The 12,945-nt window shown below is 51.2% G+C and overlaps 7 protein-coding genes across 7 annotated transcripts; all 7 read right to left on the bottom strand.

Annotated features, from left to right (window-relative positions):
* Window positions 1–963: 963 nt before the first annotated feature.
* Pmar_PMAR020687 (splicing endonuclease positive effector sen1, putative) lies at window positions 964–3,051 on the bottom strand (the record flags this gene model as incomplete). Its single annotated transcript, XM_002775658.1, has 2 exons — window positions 964–2,751; window positions 2,815–3,051. The coding sequence occupies 2 exons, from the start codon at window positions 3,049–3,051 to the stop codon at window positions 964–966; spliced, it is 2,025 nt and encodes a 674-aa protein (XP_002775704.1).
* A 1,915-nt stretch (window positions 3,052–4,966) lies between these two features.
* On the bottom strand, window positions 4,967–5,541 carry Pmar_PMAR020686 (hypothetical protein; the record flags this gene model as incomplete). Its single annotated transcript, XM_002775657.1, has 2 exons — window positions 4,967–5,068; window positions 5,302–5,541. 2 exons carry the CDS (start codon window positions 5,539–5,541, stop codon window positions 4,967–4,969), a joined length of 342 nt encoding a protein of 113 aa, XP_002775703.1.
* A 566-nt stretch (window positions 5,542–6,107) lies between these two features.
* Window positions 6,108–6,518, bottom strand: Pmar_PMAR020685 (hypothetical protein; the record flags this gene model as incomplete). Its single annotated transcript, XM_002775656.1, has 3 exons — window positions 6,108–6,215; window positions 6,281–6,379; window positions 6,423–6,518. The coding sequence occupies 3 exons, from the start codon at window positions 6,516–6,518 to the stop codon at window positions 6,108–6,110; spliced, it is 303 nt and encodes a 100-aa protein (XP_002775702.1).
* A 641-nt stretch (window positions 6,519–7,159) lies between these two features.
* Pmar_PMAR020684 (hypothetical protein) lies at window positions 7,160–7,961 on the bottom strand (the record flags this gene model as incomplete). The annotated part of the gene is made up of 5 exons (XM_002775655.1): window positions 7,160–7,292; window positions 7,339–7,430; window positions 7,489–7,544; window positions 7,612–7,687; window positions 7,869–7,961. The coding sequence occupies 5 exons, from the start codon at window positions 7,959–7,961 to the stop codon at window positions 7,160–7,162; spliced, it is 450 nt and encodes a 149-aa protein (XP_002775701.1).
* Window positions 7,962–8,100: 139 nt separating this feature from the next.
* On the bottom strand, window positions 8,101–8,837 carry Pmar_PMAR020683 (hypothetical protein; the record flags this gene model as incomplete). Its single annotated transcript, XM_002775654.1, has 5 exons — window positions 8,101–8,151; window positions 8,201–8,329; window positions 8,376–8,495; window positions 8,573–8,645; window positions 8,710–8,837. The coding sequence occupies 5 exons, from the start codon at window positions 8,835–8,837 to the stop codon at window positions 8,101–8,103; spliced, it is 501 nt and encodes a 166-aa protein (XP_002775700.1).
* Window positions 8,838–8,938: 101 nt separating this feature from the next.
* Window positions 8,939–11,771, bottom strand: Pmar_PMAR020682 (dual specificity protein phosphatase, putative; the record flags this gene model as incomplete). Its single annotated transcript, XM_002775653.1, has 13 exons — window positions 8,939–9,433; window positions 9,489–9,586; window positions 9,777–9,928; window positions 9,975–10,033; window positions 10,086–10,188; window positions 10,369–10,574; window positions 10,636–10,708; window positions 10,852–10,922; window positions 11,152–11,232; window positions 11,276–11,354; window positions 11,406–11,488; window positions 11,539–11,605; window positions 11,649–11,771. 13 exons carry the CDS (start codon window positions 11,769–11,771, stop codon window positions 8,997–8,999), a joined length of 1,632 nt encoding a protein of 543 aa, XP_002775699.1. The 3' UTR covers window positions 8,939–8,996.
* Window positions 11,772–12,597: 826 nt separating this feature from the next.
* On the bottom strand, window positions 12,598–12,921 carry Pmar_PMAR020681 (40S ribosomal protein S30, putative). Its single transcript, XM_002775652.1, has 2 exons — window positions 12,803–12,921; window positions 12,598–12,747 (listed from the first exon to the last, which is right to left on the bottom strand). The coding sequence occupies exons 1-2, from the start codon at window positions 12,894–12,896 to the stop codon at window positions 12,656–12,658; spliced, it is 186 nt and encodes a 61-aa protein (XP_002775698.1). The 5' UTR covers window positions 12,897–12,921; the 3' UTR covers window positions 12,598–12,655.
* Between the last annotated feature and the right edge of the window lie 24 nt (window positions 12,922–12,945).

Below are 12,945 nucleotides of genomic sequence, written 5' to 3'. Positions count from 1 at the left end.
GTCTCATCTTTTCCCATTCCAATGTGAAGACGACTTATCTACGCTTCACTTTTGCTTGTGTTAACTTACCAGAAGAAAGAGTCAAGGAGATCAAGAAGCCCATCAGTTAGCGTAGTGCCGGGGGCAAAGTGACGCAGATGAACAAATATAAGAAATCGCTGGCGAACGAGACTTACCTTAATGATCCTGCGGGAACTGGTGAGCCAAACGGTAGCGCAAGCAAGTTGGCCCGGCGATAGTACTTTAGAGAAAGTTCCTTTACAACGGGAACCGCGGACCTCTAGTTCGCCGACGCTTACAAGGTTGTAATCAGTCAGGAACGTTCCTTAACAATTCCGCGCTTCGCGCGTTCAAACATGAACATGTTGCGCGGGTCGATACTATGCTGGCATGATGCCGGGTGTGCCATACACACTGGTTGCCTCTTCCTCAGCGCGCGAATTGTCCAAGGTTTACGGAATCCTATGGTCGGAGCCCTGTATTCGGGGGGAGAGTTGATTCTGCGAGATCACTGTCAGTTGAAAAGGGACTTCATATGGTGGGTATGAAGGTTATCCGTATCTATAGCAGTCATATGGTTATGCATTGGTCCTAGGAAATATTTCCAGTTTTGCCGATTCCCTTGGACTGCGTCACGGTAGGTATAAATCGGTCAATGGGTTTGGATTGCGTCACTAGCATTAATGGGAAAGGGAATGTGTGGATGGATCTCTTACTGTAGCCTCTGTCTGATCCAGACTTGTCTAATGGTCGTTGTATGAACTGTATAGGGAAGACCCGTGGCGATTTTGTGACAATCGGTTCCACGCCGTATGAATCAGAATAGCGATCCCTTACCTGTTAGGCTGGGGTCAACGATGAGTGAACGGTGAACATCAGTCACAAAAACATGAAAACATCACTAATAACGGAACATGACAGAGTGTAATTGAAACGTAAAGAATGGAGCCAACGACTATAGTATCATCCAAGGTAACAGCGCATCCTTTTATTGCCAACGACAAGCTGTGGGGACAGTGGGGTTACTTCTGCCGGCTTATTCTGTTCCTGCTGTAATAGTAGACTATCCAGAGTAGGCTCTCCTCCCTCTGCATAATGGGACCTCTTTTGTATCCTGCTAGCATCAACCAAAGATTCATGCTCTTGACAATAGTGTATGAGATCTGCCCACACCTTCGACGATCGGCCAAGACTCTCCGCATTGCCAACGATCCACAAGGCGTATTTAGCTCGAGTCAACGACACATTCAATCGTCTGTAGTCTGCAACAAAGCCGATACCACCATCTCGGTTACTCCTTACACAGGACATAATGATGATGTCCTTCTCCTGGCCTTGGTATGCATCAACCGTGTCTACCTCCGCTCCGCTCATGGACACCGTTCTGCGTATCAATAACGCTTGTTGACGATAAGGAGTCACAACACCAACCGAAAGCTTCCTGTTAGCCACGGCTTCGACCATCTTCCCCACAATAATCGCCTCTTCAGTGTTCACCAATGACGTTCCACCTCGCTGTTCCGATCCCAGTCGGGAGTCCAGGAACAACAACGGTCTCAACGGTTGTCCCAACGAGGATGGGAAACGGCAGCTCTCTGCAGTCTTCAGACGACCGTCGTAGAACTCCTTAGATGCAAAGTTGGCTATCTCGGGCAGCATACGATACTGCTCGTCCAGAAGGTGGGCTTTCCACCCAGCACCGATCAGACGTTCGAATAAGGACCGCTCATACCGCAAGGCTTTGGCCTCCATAGACACTACAGTGGCCGGCAACTGCTGGGGGTCACCAACCAACACGAGCCGCTTCACTCCACGAAGCTTCAAAGGTATCAAGGCAGAAGGTTCGATGGCCTGGCAAGCCTCATCGATGATACAAGTAGCGTCACGCGCCACGAAATTACTGGTGATCGTACTGCTGCCGAAAGAGCTCAGTGTGCCCAAGACCACCCTGGCCCGCCCCAACAGATGTTTGCAAGCTTCATCCCTCGACCGTGACAGCGCCCTCGATGAGCGTTGCTTCAGCTTGTCCAACTCCTCCTTCAACTCCTTCTTCCTGGCCACCAGCCGGCCACGATCAGCCTTCGCCTCAGAATCGTTATCGCCGGTTAACTCCTTGATACCCTCCTCCAGCTTTCGTATCTCCTTCAGAATTTCCTCCCTCTTCTCCTTGTGGAAACCTCTCAGCTCGTACACCTTCTCCCGACCACCAGTCTTGGCCAACTCCTCCAATGATATCGTCTTCACCTCCTCTCGCGTAATACGCCTACATGAGCCCACTCTGAGGACCTGATGGGCATCTGACAGGCTCTTGGACGGCGGCCACGAGGCCATTATCCTCGATGCTAACTCGTCAACAGCAGCATTGGATGGAGCGCAGATGACCAATGTGTTGGTTGTCTTCAGTAAGGCCTTCACCATGGCCACAATCGTCTTAGTCTTGCCCGTCCCTGGTGGCCCTTGAACCAACGTGATGGGTGAGGATACATCAGCAGCACTGGTAACTGCCCTCAGCTGGGCCTGGTTGAGATCCCCCTGGACAGTATCATCGGTGATACTGCTAGTGTTAGTACGTCTGAGGACGGGGACCGAGGGAGTGATGAGTAGGTCTCGTAGTGGGGACAAGGTATTGTTGGAAAGAACCCAATCCAGAGCCTCGCATTCCCGTTCGGAGGTGATGGTGCTGCCCAGTACTACAGCTTGGCAGAAGGAACCCACGGACCATGGCGATTGAGGTGATAGACCATAAGGTGCCTGACCACGATTTAGCTAATTCACAGTTGTTCTACACAAGAGCGCACGCCCTGTCATCCACACCTCTTCGGATTGGAATGGTATCTTGATCCTTGCACAGCGGAATTTACCCATTTCCTCCTCCCCAGGCTGTTGAACAGCTTCCTTGAAGACCACTCCGAAGGCGAGCGGAGATACTGCGAGGTCCCTCACGCTGACCAACGGGGCTCCTGATAGCAGCTTGTCGTACAGGGACGACGATCCATCTTCCGATGGACGGATGAGCAGGACCTGAGCTACGTCCATGGCAGCAGCCACCATGCTCGACAACTGACCAGGTCCCCCTGGCTGAGGGCCTCCACACGTCGCCGCTCTGGACCCACATTGCGATCGTTATCGTTGTCTTCATCACATTGGGATTTTACGGTGAGGCTGAGGAGACCCCATAGGGACGAGTTGCTGAAGTCGATGATGACCTACGTCGCCCACTTCCCCTTCCGACTCGATCGACTTATCTTCACTGCGGGTATTCCCCAATAGAGGCTGCTACCCTCAGTACTCGACAAGGACCGTCGAAGACCTTCCGCCGACTCGTACAGCAGAGCTGGACGGAACTCTTTAACGTAACTGGATAACAACACGTTCTCATATCCAAAGGAATCCCGGTTCTATCCTCGCACTCATCAGCTGACGTAAAGGTCGTCACCCTTCCTCGATCGCCCCTCAGCATCCCCATACCCTCCAGCATGTGGGACGTGTCCTGGTTCGAGAACGGGTCCCGACACAACAATATCGTATGCAAGTCGTCAACTGCATGCTCCCGCTCGACCCTAACGATACACAAGCGGTCAATGACCAACCCTGCACGCATGCACACCACCCGATGGCCTTGCTATTGGTGCTTGGATGATCTATTCTCCCCAGACCATGGCTCAGGTCCTTTATCTTGGTCCTCTCCATCTTCATCCTCCTCGGCTTACCCGATCCACGCCGACTCTCGAACATCGGTGGTGGCTTACCAGCCGCCTCAGCCTTGGCCACCGCCGCACTACCCGTCGGTATAGCAAACCCGCTGGTGGCCCTCTTCGGGCTGGGCGCCAATCTAGCCACTGGGTGGGGCTTTGGAGGCGGCGGTAAGGCAGAGGGAGCAGCAGCCCGCTTGTGCTTTGATTGAACCCCTCCTCCTCCTCCTCCTCCAGTGTGAGCTGGACTACACTTTTTAGCCGCAACTTGGTCCCACATATTAGCGAAGACTTTCTCCACTTTGGAGGTCCGAGAGGTCGAATGCCACGCCGAGGCAGTAGCGGCTCCCTTTGGCTTGAGGAAGCGGTCCAGTTTGGACTGTACAGACGCTTTTTCAGTACCTCCTACTGTATTGTTGGTGAAGGAGCGGTATGACGACGTTGCAGCTGGCCGCAACCTATCGAGAGCTCCAGCGGCAGCCTTCAAGGCATCACCATTAGACCGCGGCTTGGCCTCCTCCTTCTTCTCCTCCTCCTCGACCCGGACCACACCTACCGGTACCACCGGCTCGGTGACAGGAGGTGGTGACTCTTCGTCGCTACTGCTACTCGACGACACCGATAAGACCCCGATCGACCGGCTCGGCGTGTACGTATCCCAGTCATCAGGTGATGATGGTAATGATGCTGAATAGTAACAGCATCCTCGATGTACGGAGTTCAGCAGCCATCATCACTCACGTAAGGATGCATTCAGGTCCCCCTCGCTCGGATGGGCTCCTCGAGGAGGTAGGGCAGAAGACAGCGGTGATTTGGTCTTTGCGGAAACCGGCAGCGGCCGATCGGCGTGGATCCGCTTCTCTAGGCTGGCCAAGGCCGTGGTCATTGCTGTTGACCCAGCCGACTAAAAGCCACCGTCACGCGCCACGAAATTATCATCAACGACTCACTTGTCCTTCGGGTGTTGAGGTCGGGACATTCTCGAAGACCCAGTCTGAGAGGGCCGTGTGGAGGGCGGCAACATCGAAGAGGTTATACGACAGGGATGCCTTTGGGCACCCAGTGAGCTGAGGGACGGTACTAGCATTCGCATGCCGCCAACAACCAGTTGGCACCTACAGTATTGACGAGAGCCTCTACAAAGTTGAGAGGACTGGAAGAAGAAGAAGAGGAGGAGGATGATGGACCGCCTCCATCACGACGCTCCAGCACCTCCACGGCCAGGGATCCGATCGAGCGAAGGAATACCTGATGTGGGGAAGGAGTGGTATGGACTACAAGGTGATGGCGACCTTGAGGACAGGGATGGAGGCCACGAACTGCAGAGTGGCCGGCACAGCACATGTAGCTAGGAGCTCCCAAGCATAGTCCGAGACCTGTATGGTAGTCCTCTGTGTAGAGGGGAGGGCGGCCTTCGTAGTACACTATCCACACCGACTGCCAATAGCTGCTGTTGACACCACAATGCTAGGCCTTCGACAGCCCGAGAGTCCGATGATAATACCTACAATGCACCGTATAGGAAGATGTTCGTACTATCTCCTTGAAGTGTCCCCGTGAAGAAAGCTTTCACCCTATGAGGAAGGACCTATATTGCTAGTACTACTACCTCCTTGAGTCCAGCCAACTTGTCGGTGACTTTACCAGACCTCAGCCTCCTGTCCACCACCTCAGTCATACTAGGTATAGTAGCCAACGAAAAGCAGGTGTCTTTAAGGGCCGTGAAATCATCAGCCTCCAACCTCTCTAAGGCCATCTTAGCCCCCTCCTCCAATAGAGCAGTACTGTGGGCGGAGGTAGCCGCTGCTGCAGTGAGCACCAAGACGGAGGGCTCTCCTCTGCATGCCATGGCCATCCACAGGTCCCGAGGGAACCACCACTCAGTCGAGGAGGAGGAGGAAGAACAAGTTGCGGCCACCGAGGCCTCCAATAGTGCCGTTGAAACCTTCCGGGCCCGGGAAGACTGGTCCACCTTAGCTAGGAGTGGCCCTTCCCAATGGACCCATGGGCTGTCCACAGGTGATATCCACATGTCGGGAGTGTTCACACGTATGCGACCAAGGGAGGCACAGACCGTCTCTACCACCCAGTCATCGTGTTCGTAGTTTTCTATAAGTTTCCTGTGGACAGCTCGAGAAGAGAAGTGGAGGGACTCGAGAAACTCGCTGGGCGCCGGCTGACCCTCTACCTCCCTGATGTGAAGGATGGATGGTATGCCTCCCCAGTATTGCAGTAGGGCGATGGCTCGACTGACGGGAGAGCTGCTGGGCGAGAGCGAACGGCGTAGCCTCGTATAGTGGTAAGGGTAATACACCGAGTGGAGGGCTTCCTCTACTGTATCCTGCTCGAAGTTATCCTGGAGGAACCTACCCTACCACATTTCCTCCACTTCTTCCCGACATTCCCCTCACACCACTACTTGGTCATCTCTGAGGCCGCCCGAACGTAGGCTTCCACACAGTCCGGACATAAAGTGACCATCAAGTGGCCGTCAATGAGTTCATTGACTCGACGGAAGGGCCTCTGACCAAGCAAGAACACTCCTGCAAGGAGCCTATCACGCCACAGTTGATGCCGACTAGGCCCACCTCCAGTTGAGAGGACGGCTCCAAGTCGACCAATAACAGACGAAGGAATACTGACAGGGCCGTCTCCAGTGTCGAGGCTTCAAAACGAGTCCGGCACAACTAAGATCCACGCCGTACAATACGCTTCCTCTCATGAGCCTACCCAATGGCCTCCGTGGTCCACAGCTTCCGTACATGCCGCCTCCAGTGTTCTGAGAGCCGTTAATGCGCCCTCAGTGGTGACACCAAGCTCCTCCATCACCACCCCTTTGGACAAGAAAATAGGCAAACAATCTAAATGGATTGGAGTACTGTATAACTCAACAGCATCGACAGGACATGAACGCCTTAACACGGCAGACAACTACATGTGAAGGAGAGGAGGAGGATCAATACCCAAAAGTGGTGTATTGGAAGCCGCCAAAGCCGATTGGACCTGGACACAAGATCGAGTAATGGCAGGCAGTGTAGTCCCCACTTATAGGAGGCTGAGAAGCTGTCTGTGGCCGGGGACGTCCGAAACCGCATCTAAAAAGATGTGAAAACTGCAGTGACCAGGGATCGAACCTGGGACCTACTGCCGTCCATTTTGACCAATAGTATCTCGTTGTGAGTAGGCTCCAGGACCAGGACTGGAATCGTTTGTACCCCTACAAGGAGAAGGTAGAGCCCAGATTAACCGATGGGGAACCTCACCGACGCGGCTTCCGACAGGATCTACTGAAGGACCATTCCGGTCCCTTGTTGTTGGTAGTCAAAGCACTCCCCATTCTATAGTGTCCCGGGCCAGGCATGAAGGCCGAATAGGAGGCTGAGAGAAATACCGTGACAAAGAATAGATCCAGGGTTTCCTCAATAGCAATTCGACACACTAACCGCTATACCAAACCGACACATAAATTAATCCTCAGTATTACAGTCCAGGTTATGTCTCGACTTCATGCTGAACATCTTCCCAGACTTCCCTAAGGTCCCCGCCGTGTTGTAATGTCCTGGTCCCGGCTCGGGGATCTTGCGCGTCCCTGCCCCCATCCTGAAGAGCATCAGTAATAGCCACCTATTATTAGACCAGGACCAACCTTCCACTGCCAAAGCCGATCCGGACCGATCCGCGGACTTCCATAGGGCTGTAAGCTCCTGGGCCGGGACCATTATTGGCTCCCCATTTGCCCTGAATGCTACACTAAGAAGCAATGCCACCAAACCAAGGCCCTTTACCCCATCCCGACGTCCAGTGCCAATTCGACACGATACTCCTCTCCCCACATCAGTTGATCGCGTAGATCTATATTGACCTGCTCAACAATCTCTTAGATCAACTACCAGCAGCAGGAGGAGGAGGAGGAGCCTACCAGGGCCGGGTACCATGTTCCCTCTGAGGTCACTGTCGGTCCGACCGGCAATCGACCATTTAGGAGAGGTCCGAACCTAAGAGTTGGAATGTGAGTTTGGTGCCCTCAGCTAGAGTTCAGGAAGTCCTTCATCACATAATACAACGATGTAGAGAAAATGCGATGAAAGCCAACGTGGAGCTCCAATATACCCTCATAGTTTCCCTCAGTTGACCATGTGTAGACACTGTACTCGGTAACGTTACTATCATTATTACCTGCGAGATCCTCGTCAGCTGAGTCGCCTCCTCGAGGCCAGAGTAGCGTAGAGAAGGAGAGGCTGTAGCGGGCCGGGCAGAATAGGTTGACATAAAACAAGAGGCTTAAGAGAACTACCGGGGATGGAACCTGGATCGTCACGATGCGAAATTCACAACCCTAACCACTCCACCAAATTAACTCAACACCTCAACACTAAAGTCCACTGAAACAAAATATTCGCAGCTCTTATCACTCTTCCTTTTCTTTTTCCTTCAACTGTTGAATTACCGCCTCCATCGCCTATCAACATTCCCATCAGCGCCTCCACAAGTCATCCACCCCTCCCCACCTGCTGTCCATTCTTCAGCGTATTGAAGGCCTCATCGGGCAACTTAACATCGAAGGTCTCCTCAATCTGCAAGAGGCATTCCACCTCCTCTAGGCCATCGAAGCCAAGAGACTCAAAACTGATCATCAACTGAAAGGGACGAAGGTCCTACGAGAAATATCTTCACGAGGCGTACCAACTCCTCCGGTGTTTTCGTGTTGAACGTGTTGATGTTTTCGTCCAGTTTCCTCAGAGCTTCCTCTGCGACACTTTTTGCCGCCTCCCCTCCTTTTTCCGTCTGTTGTTCCACAGCAACCTAAGCCTATTTCCATCGGAAATGTGCGCCAACTCACGTAATCGATCACTCGGGCGAGCGCTACTGTCCATCATTACCTCCTCTCGCCTCATCTGCAGGTATTCTTTGATTGCAGCTGCAGTTCGTCCTGCTAATTCCATCGGATCCGGTCTGAAATTCATCACACCTCCTCCGTTTCCTGCCAACCACAACCAAAGATTCCATCACCACTCACCTTTCCGATGAGAATAGCGCTCGCCCCGAGACCAGCCCAATGTAAGCCGACCTCCTACTCAGCCCACCAAAGATAGACGATGACGCCGCCGCACGGGCAAGAATTGATTGGCCTCCGACCGATACCATTATGAGAACTTACATGGCAAAGACGACCTCCCCCTCTTCCTCCTCTTCACCAAACTTGAGTCTGCTACTAATGATAATACTCGAGACTACACACTAATGGTTACGAAGCGACTAGAATTGAAAATATACAGAATGATAAAAGGAACTAAAGATCGTTCGTTAATAATCCCATCCCTCTTCCCCTGCATACATGTCGACCATCGGAGGCTCTGCGTCCCAAGCTATGTCTCTGGAGTAAATATTGTCTATAGTATCATCATCATCACTAGGCTCTTCTAGCGTCTCTCCCTCGTCTCTCGCTACGTCCCGACAATTGTTATACCACGAAAAGTACATCCTCCTATCAACTGTACTCTTTCCGTCAGGCCGCAGATTCTTTTCGAGTTCCTGTAACTTCTCAAAGAATCCACAATTCGGTCGGATATTGCGACAATGCCTCACGTGTGTGAGGGCGTGATACAAGGACAAGCCCCGTCGTTTAATAAGATAGGAAAGCAGTGTGGAGGCCGAACGAGACACTCCACTTCGACAATGCACTAAAACACCTCCAGGGGAAGGCTTTGAGGAAGAGGTGGAAGAGCAGGATGGTGACGTATCTAAGGTCACTCATTGCAAGATACAAAACAGGTTCACTAGAGGCCGCCCTATTACCGCGCTCCATATAAGGCCGTAATGTCTTATCCATATGCTCGTGTGCCTCATCCCAAAACCAATCGATGGGTTCACAGGACATATCTTCTACATCGACTCTAACATGATGACAAAAAACAATACTATTGAACTCGCTTGTGCCGTTAGTAAAAAACCATTAAAAAACCCGTGCCTAGAATCGAACCCGGGACAGCTGATGACTAGCCAAGATACCTCCTAATTGAGCTAAGCACGGATAACACTCTCACCTCCGATGAGGCATACTGCGATCCCCTAACCTTTACTCACCGATAATAATCTATTCCATCCGATGTGAAGAAGGCATCATCAGGATACTCAGTTATAGTACAGCAACAAACAACACTTGCTATGTTATATTTATGCAGCAGCTCTCTATTACGAGCCACAAGGTGACCCCCGAGGAAGATACGCGGAAAAATCTGATACAAAAACCGTCAAATCGCACATTACCAAAGACCCCCGTACCTCGTGAGCTGTTTCTTGTAGGTCTAAAGGAGGCCGTAGTCGAATCCGAGGTAATGAATCTATCACCATCATCATCATCATCTCAATCGATACACAAGTATCCACAGTTACCTCGATCGGCCCTCCGCCTCTTCCTTCTATTCCCTACCATTTTCCTATCGCCTCTTGGAGTGTCATAATCCGTACCAATCGACGAGGAGGATCGAGCCATAACCTAACAAGGCAACGTTCGTACAGTTGTGGTGATAGAAAGGTCGTTGGTCAATTTAAGGTTTACATCATCACTCGGATTCTTAGTGACCGTCAGTGATAACAACTGCTGGCCTTACCTAAGTAACTGCCAAGACCTCCGACAAACACCCTCCTGAAGCCACCCCACCCTTCCCCATACTACCCCATCAGCTTCCTCGATGACCACCTGCTGCTGCTGCTGTTCGCCGCCACTAGACGAATCCTCAGGGGAGGAACTCGATACGTCTTGAGATGGACTACTACTCGTCCCAGTACCGGACACGATACCCCCGCCGTCATCATCATCATCATCGCTCTCTTCAAGTAAATTAAGCCGCTCCAAGATGGTGCGATGGGAATAGACCCGACCTACACACAGAGAACCCCGGTTCGATCCCGACACCCAACATTTTTCCATCTAAGTCACTACCCCTCTCCTGCTTCTTCCTATGCTGATTCATCATGCTCATCTGAAGCCTCGCTAACGCATCGATCCCCGAGGGCTGAGCACACAACAACTAGCCTAAACCACTACTACTAACAAAGGGGACACAAGAGCGCAAGATTCAATAATCACTACTGACTGCCACAACCACGAAGTCCCTTGAACCACAATCTCGGAATATCGTACAGCAAGTCGGATTACCTGCGAGCCTCCTCCTCCTCCTGCTAACTCAGCCACTACCCCGCCCTGCTTTGCTTCAAGTGGGACGTTAACTGACACGTCAAAACAATGGACGAACTAACAAACAACCACACCATTTCCTAATAAATGCTACATCGCCGACGATCTCCCTCTTCAGCCTGCTAGGATTGTATTAAAAACGAGTAGAAACACTTATCAATTTCATAAAGCATTCTACAAGACTCTTCCAAACCAATTCCAAAGCAAGCCGGACGTACACCCATGTAGCATAAAGAGTACAGCAAGATGATTCCCTCATACCTTCGTCCTCAGCATCACTATTGTCACTCTCCTCCACCAAATTGACCCTTTCCAATATCGACCGACCATGCCTCAAACCACCTGTAATAGAATACTACTACTATTACCTACCTCTAGACCTTACCTCTCCTCCCCATTGCAGCCTGTCGATGCATTATGGTCGCCTCTAGTGGTGCCAGATAGTCCAGTGAGGACGGCTGAGGCTGAATACAAGGCGATGGAAATGTAAATCAACTTCAACTCGGGCGTATTACCTGATTTGGTGAGCTCTCAGCTGAAGCACCCTCACCGATGAGTTTGAAGGCGACGAAGGGGATCGCGGGGGCCGAGGGCTCAGCTGTAAGGAGGAGAGTCCCGAAGGGCAAGCAAAGGTGGGTGAAATCTTACCCTCCATCATGATATGATACGGATTAGGTACGGATCCTGCCACTACTGGTGGCTCGCTGTGGACACTCTAAAAATAATCTTGAGAATAATCAAAGCAGATCAAGACGTACCTCAGTCTCTGATGGTAGGATGCTGACCTTGGGAGGAGTAGACGCAGGTTCGATCCCCGGTGGCGGCGCCATTTGAGCACCCGCCACCGCCGTCAAGACTTCTGCTGGACAGGAAGAGAGCATCACTCCACTACCACTTCGACTTCGCCTCTTCCCCCTTCCCCGTCCCGCAAAATATTCATCAGCATTTTGGGCAATCCGATTAGGAGATGTATCATCAACTTCACCATTACAAGAGTCCACCGACTCCATACGGCTGAAATAAACATACGAATGCCAAAGTGAAGGGGAGGGACGACCAGAAAAGATCCACCACATTGCTACTACTGCTCGCTATTCACCATACAAATGCCATTAGGAGTAGTAATAATACAACACGATTATGGAGTCGTATTACACGGCACTACCCAAAGCTGTGCTATTACCCCTAATACTATACAAGGCAGGCATTTCGATGGGTGGTCTCTATACCGACTAAGTCGTTTCAGAAAAAAACTATTCACAATGTGAACCAAACCAATGTCGTCGAGATAGTTTTACCAAGTTCAATAACTTGCTTGTAGACTGTAAAACGCTTCGTAAACGTTGAGAAGTCATATCAACCTTTTTATCGTGATGAGGCTAATTCAAGTTGAGGCACTACTCCACATTGTACAGATGCCTATTAGACTCAGACCTTCTAGTACTACTACCACTAGGCCTACCTCCATCCTCCTCCACCTTCACTCATCCGTAATGGATACCGTAACTCTTCCTCATCGTAGGATGATGACAACAATATGTGATGATCAAACTCGTCTTGTTGCTCTACTCCATCCTGATTATCCCCTGAACCCCCTACCACCCCGCCGCAGTACTTTCTGGTACTACGAGACAGCGGAAGATAATAATATTAACTGATACCACTCCACCGTCACTTTACGATTTAACAACCCAACAAGCTACTGACTAGAAGTAGTAGGCAGTCGAGCTATTACGATGATGATACAGTTCGTAAATCAACTCGTTTACTTCTGGTTCGAGTTAGGGCCTCTCTTGGGACCACCGGTCACCTTAGCCGAGAAACGACGGTTGTACTGCATGCGCTTACGAGCACGACCTGAGAGAATGACGATGAGGGAAAGGAGTGGTATGAGCCGCAGTAATAACAATACCAGTGATAGCCTTCTTCTTCTCCTGCTTGGGGACCTTAGGAGTCTGATTCTTAACCTTACCGGCACGAGCTAACGATCCGTGAACTTTTCCCATGGTAACAACAACAACAGGAAGAGCCTATAACTACCTATCACAGCATACT

This window comes from Perkinsus marinus, assembly GCF_000006405.1.
Source record: "Perkinsus marinus ATCC 50983 genomic scaffold scf_1104296955874, whole genome shotgun sequence".
NCBI classification, from domain to species: domain Eukaryota; phylum Perkinsozoa; order Perkinsida; family Perkinsidae; genus Perkinsus; species Perkinsus marinus.
This window is presented reverse-complemented; position numbering and strand designations above follow the sequence as displayed.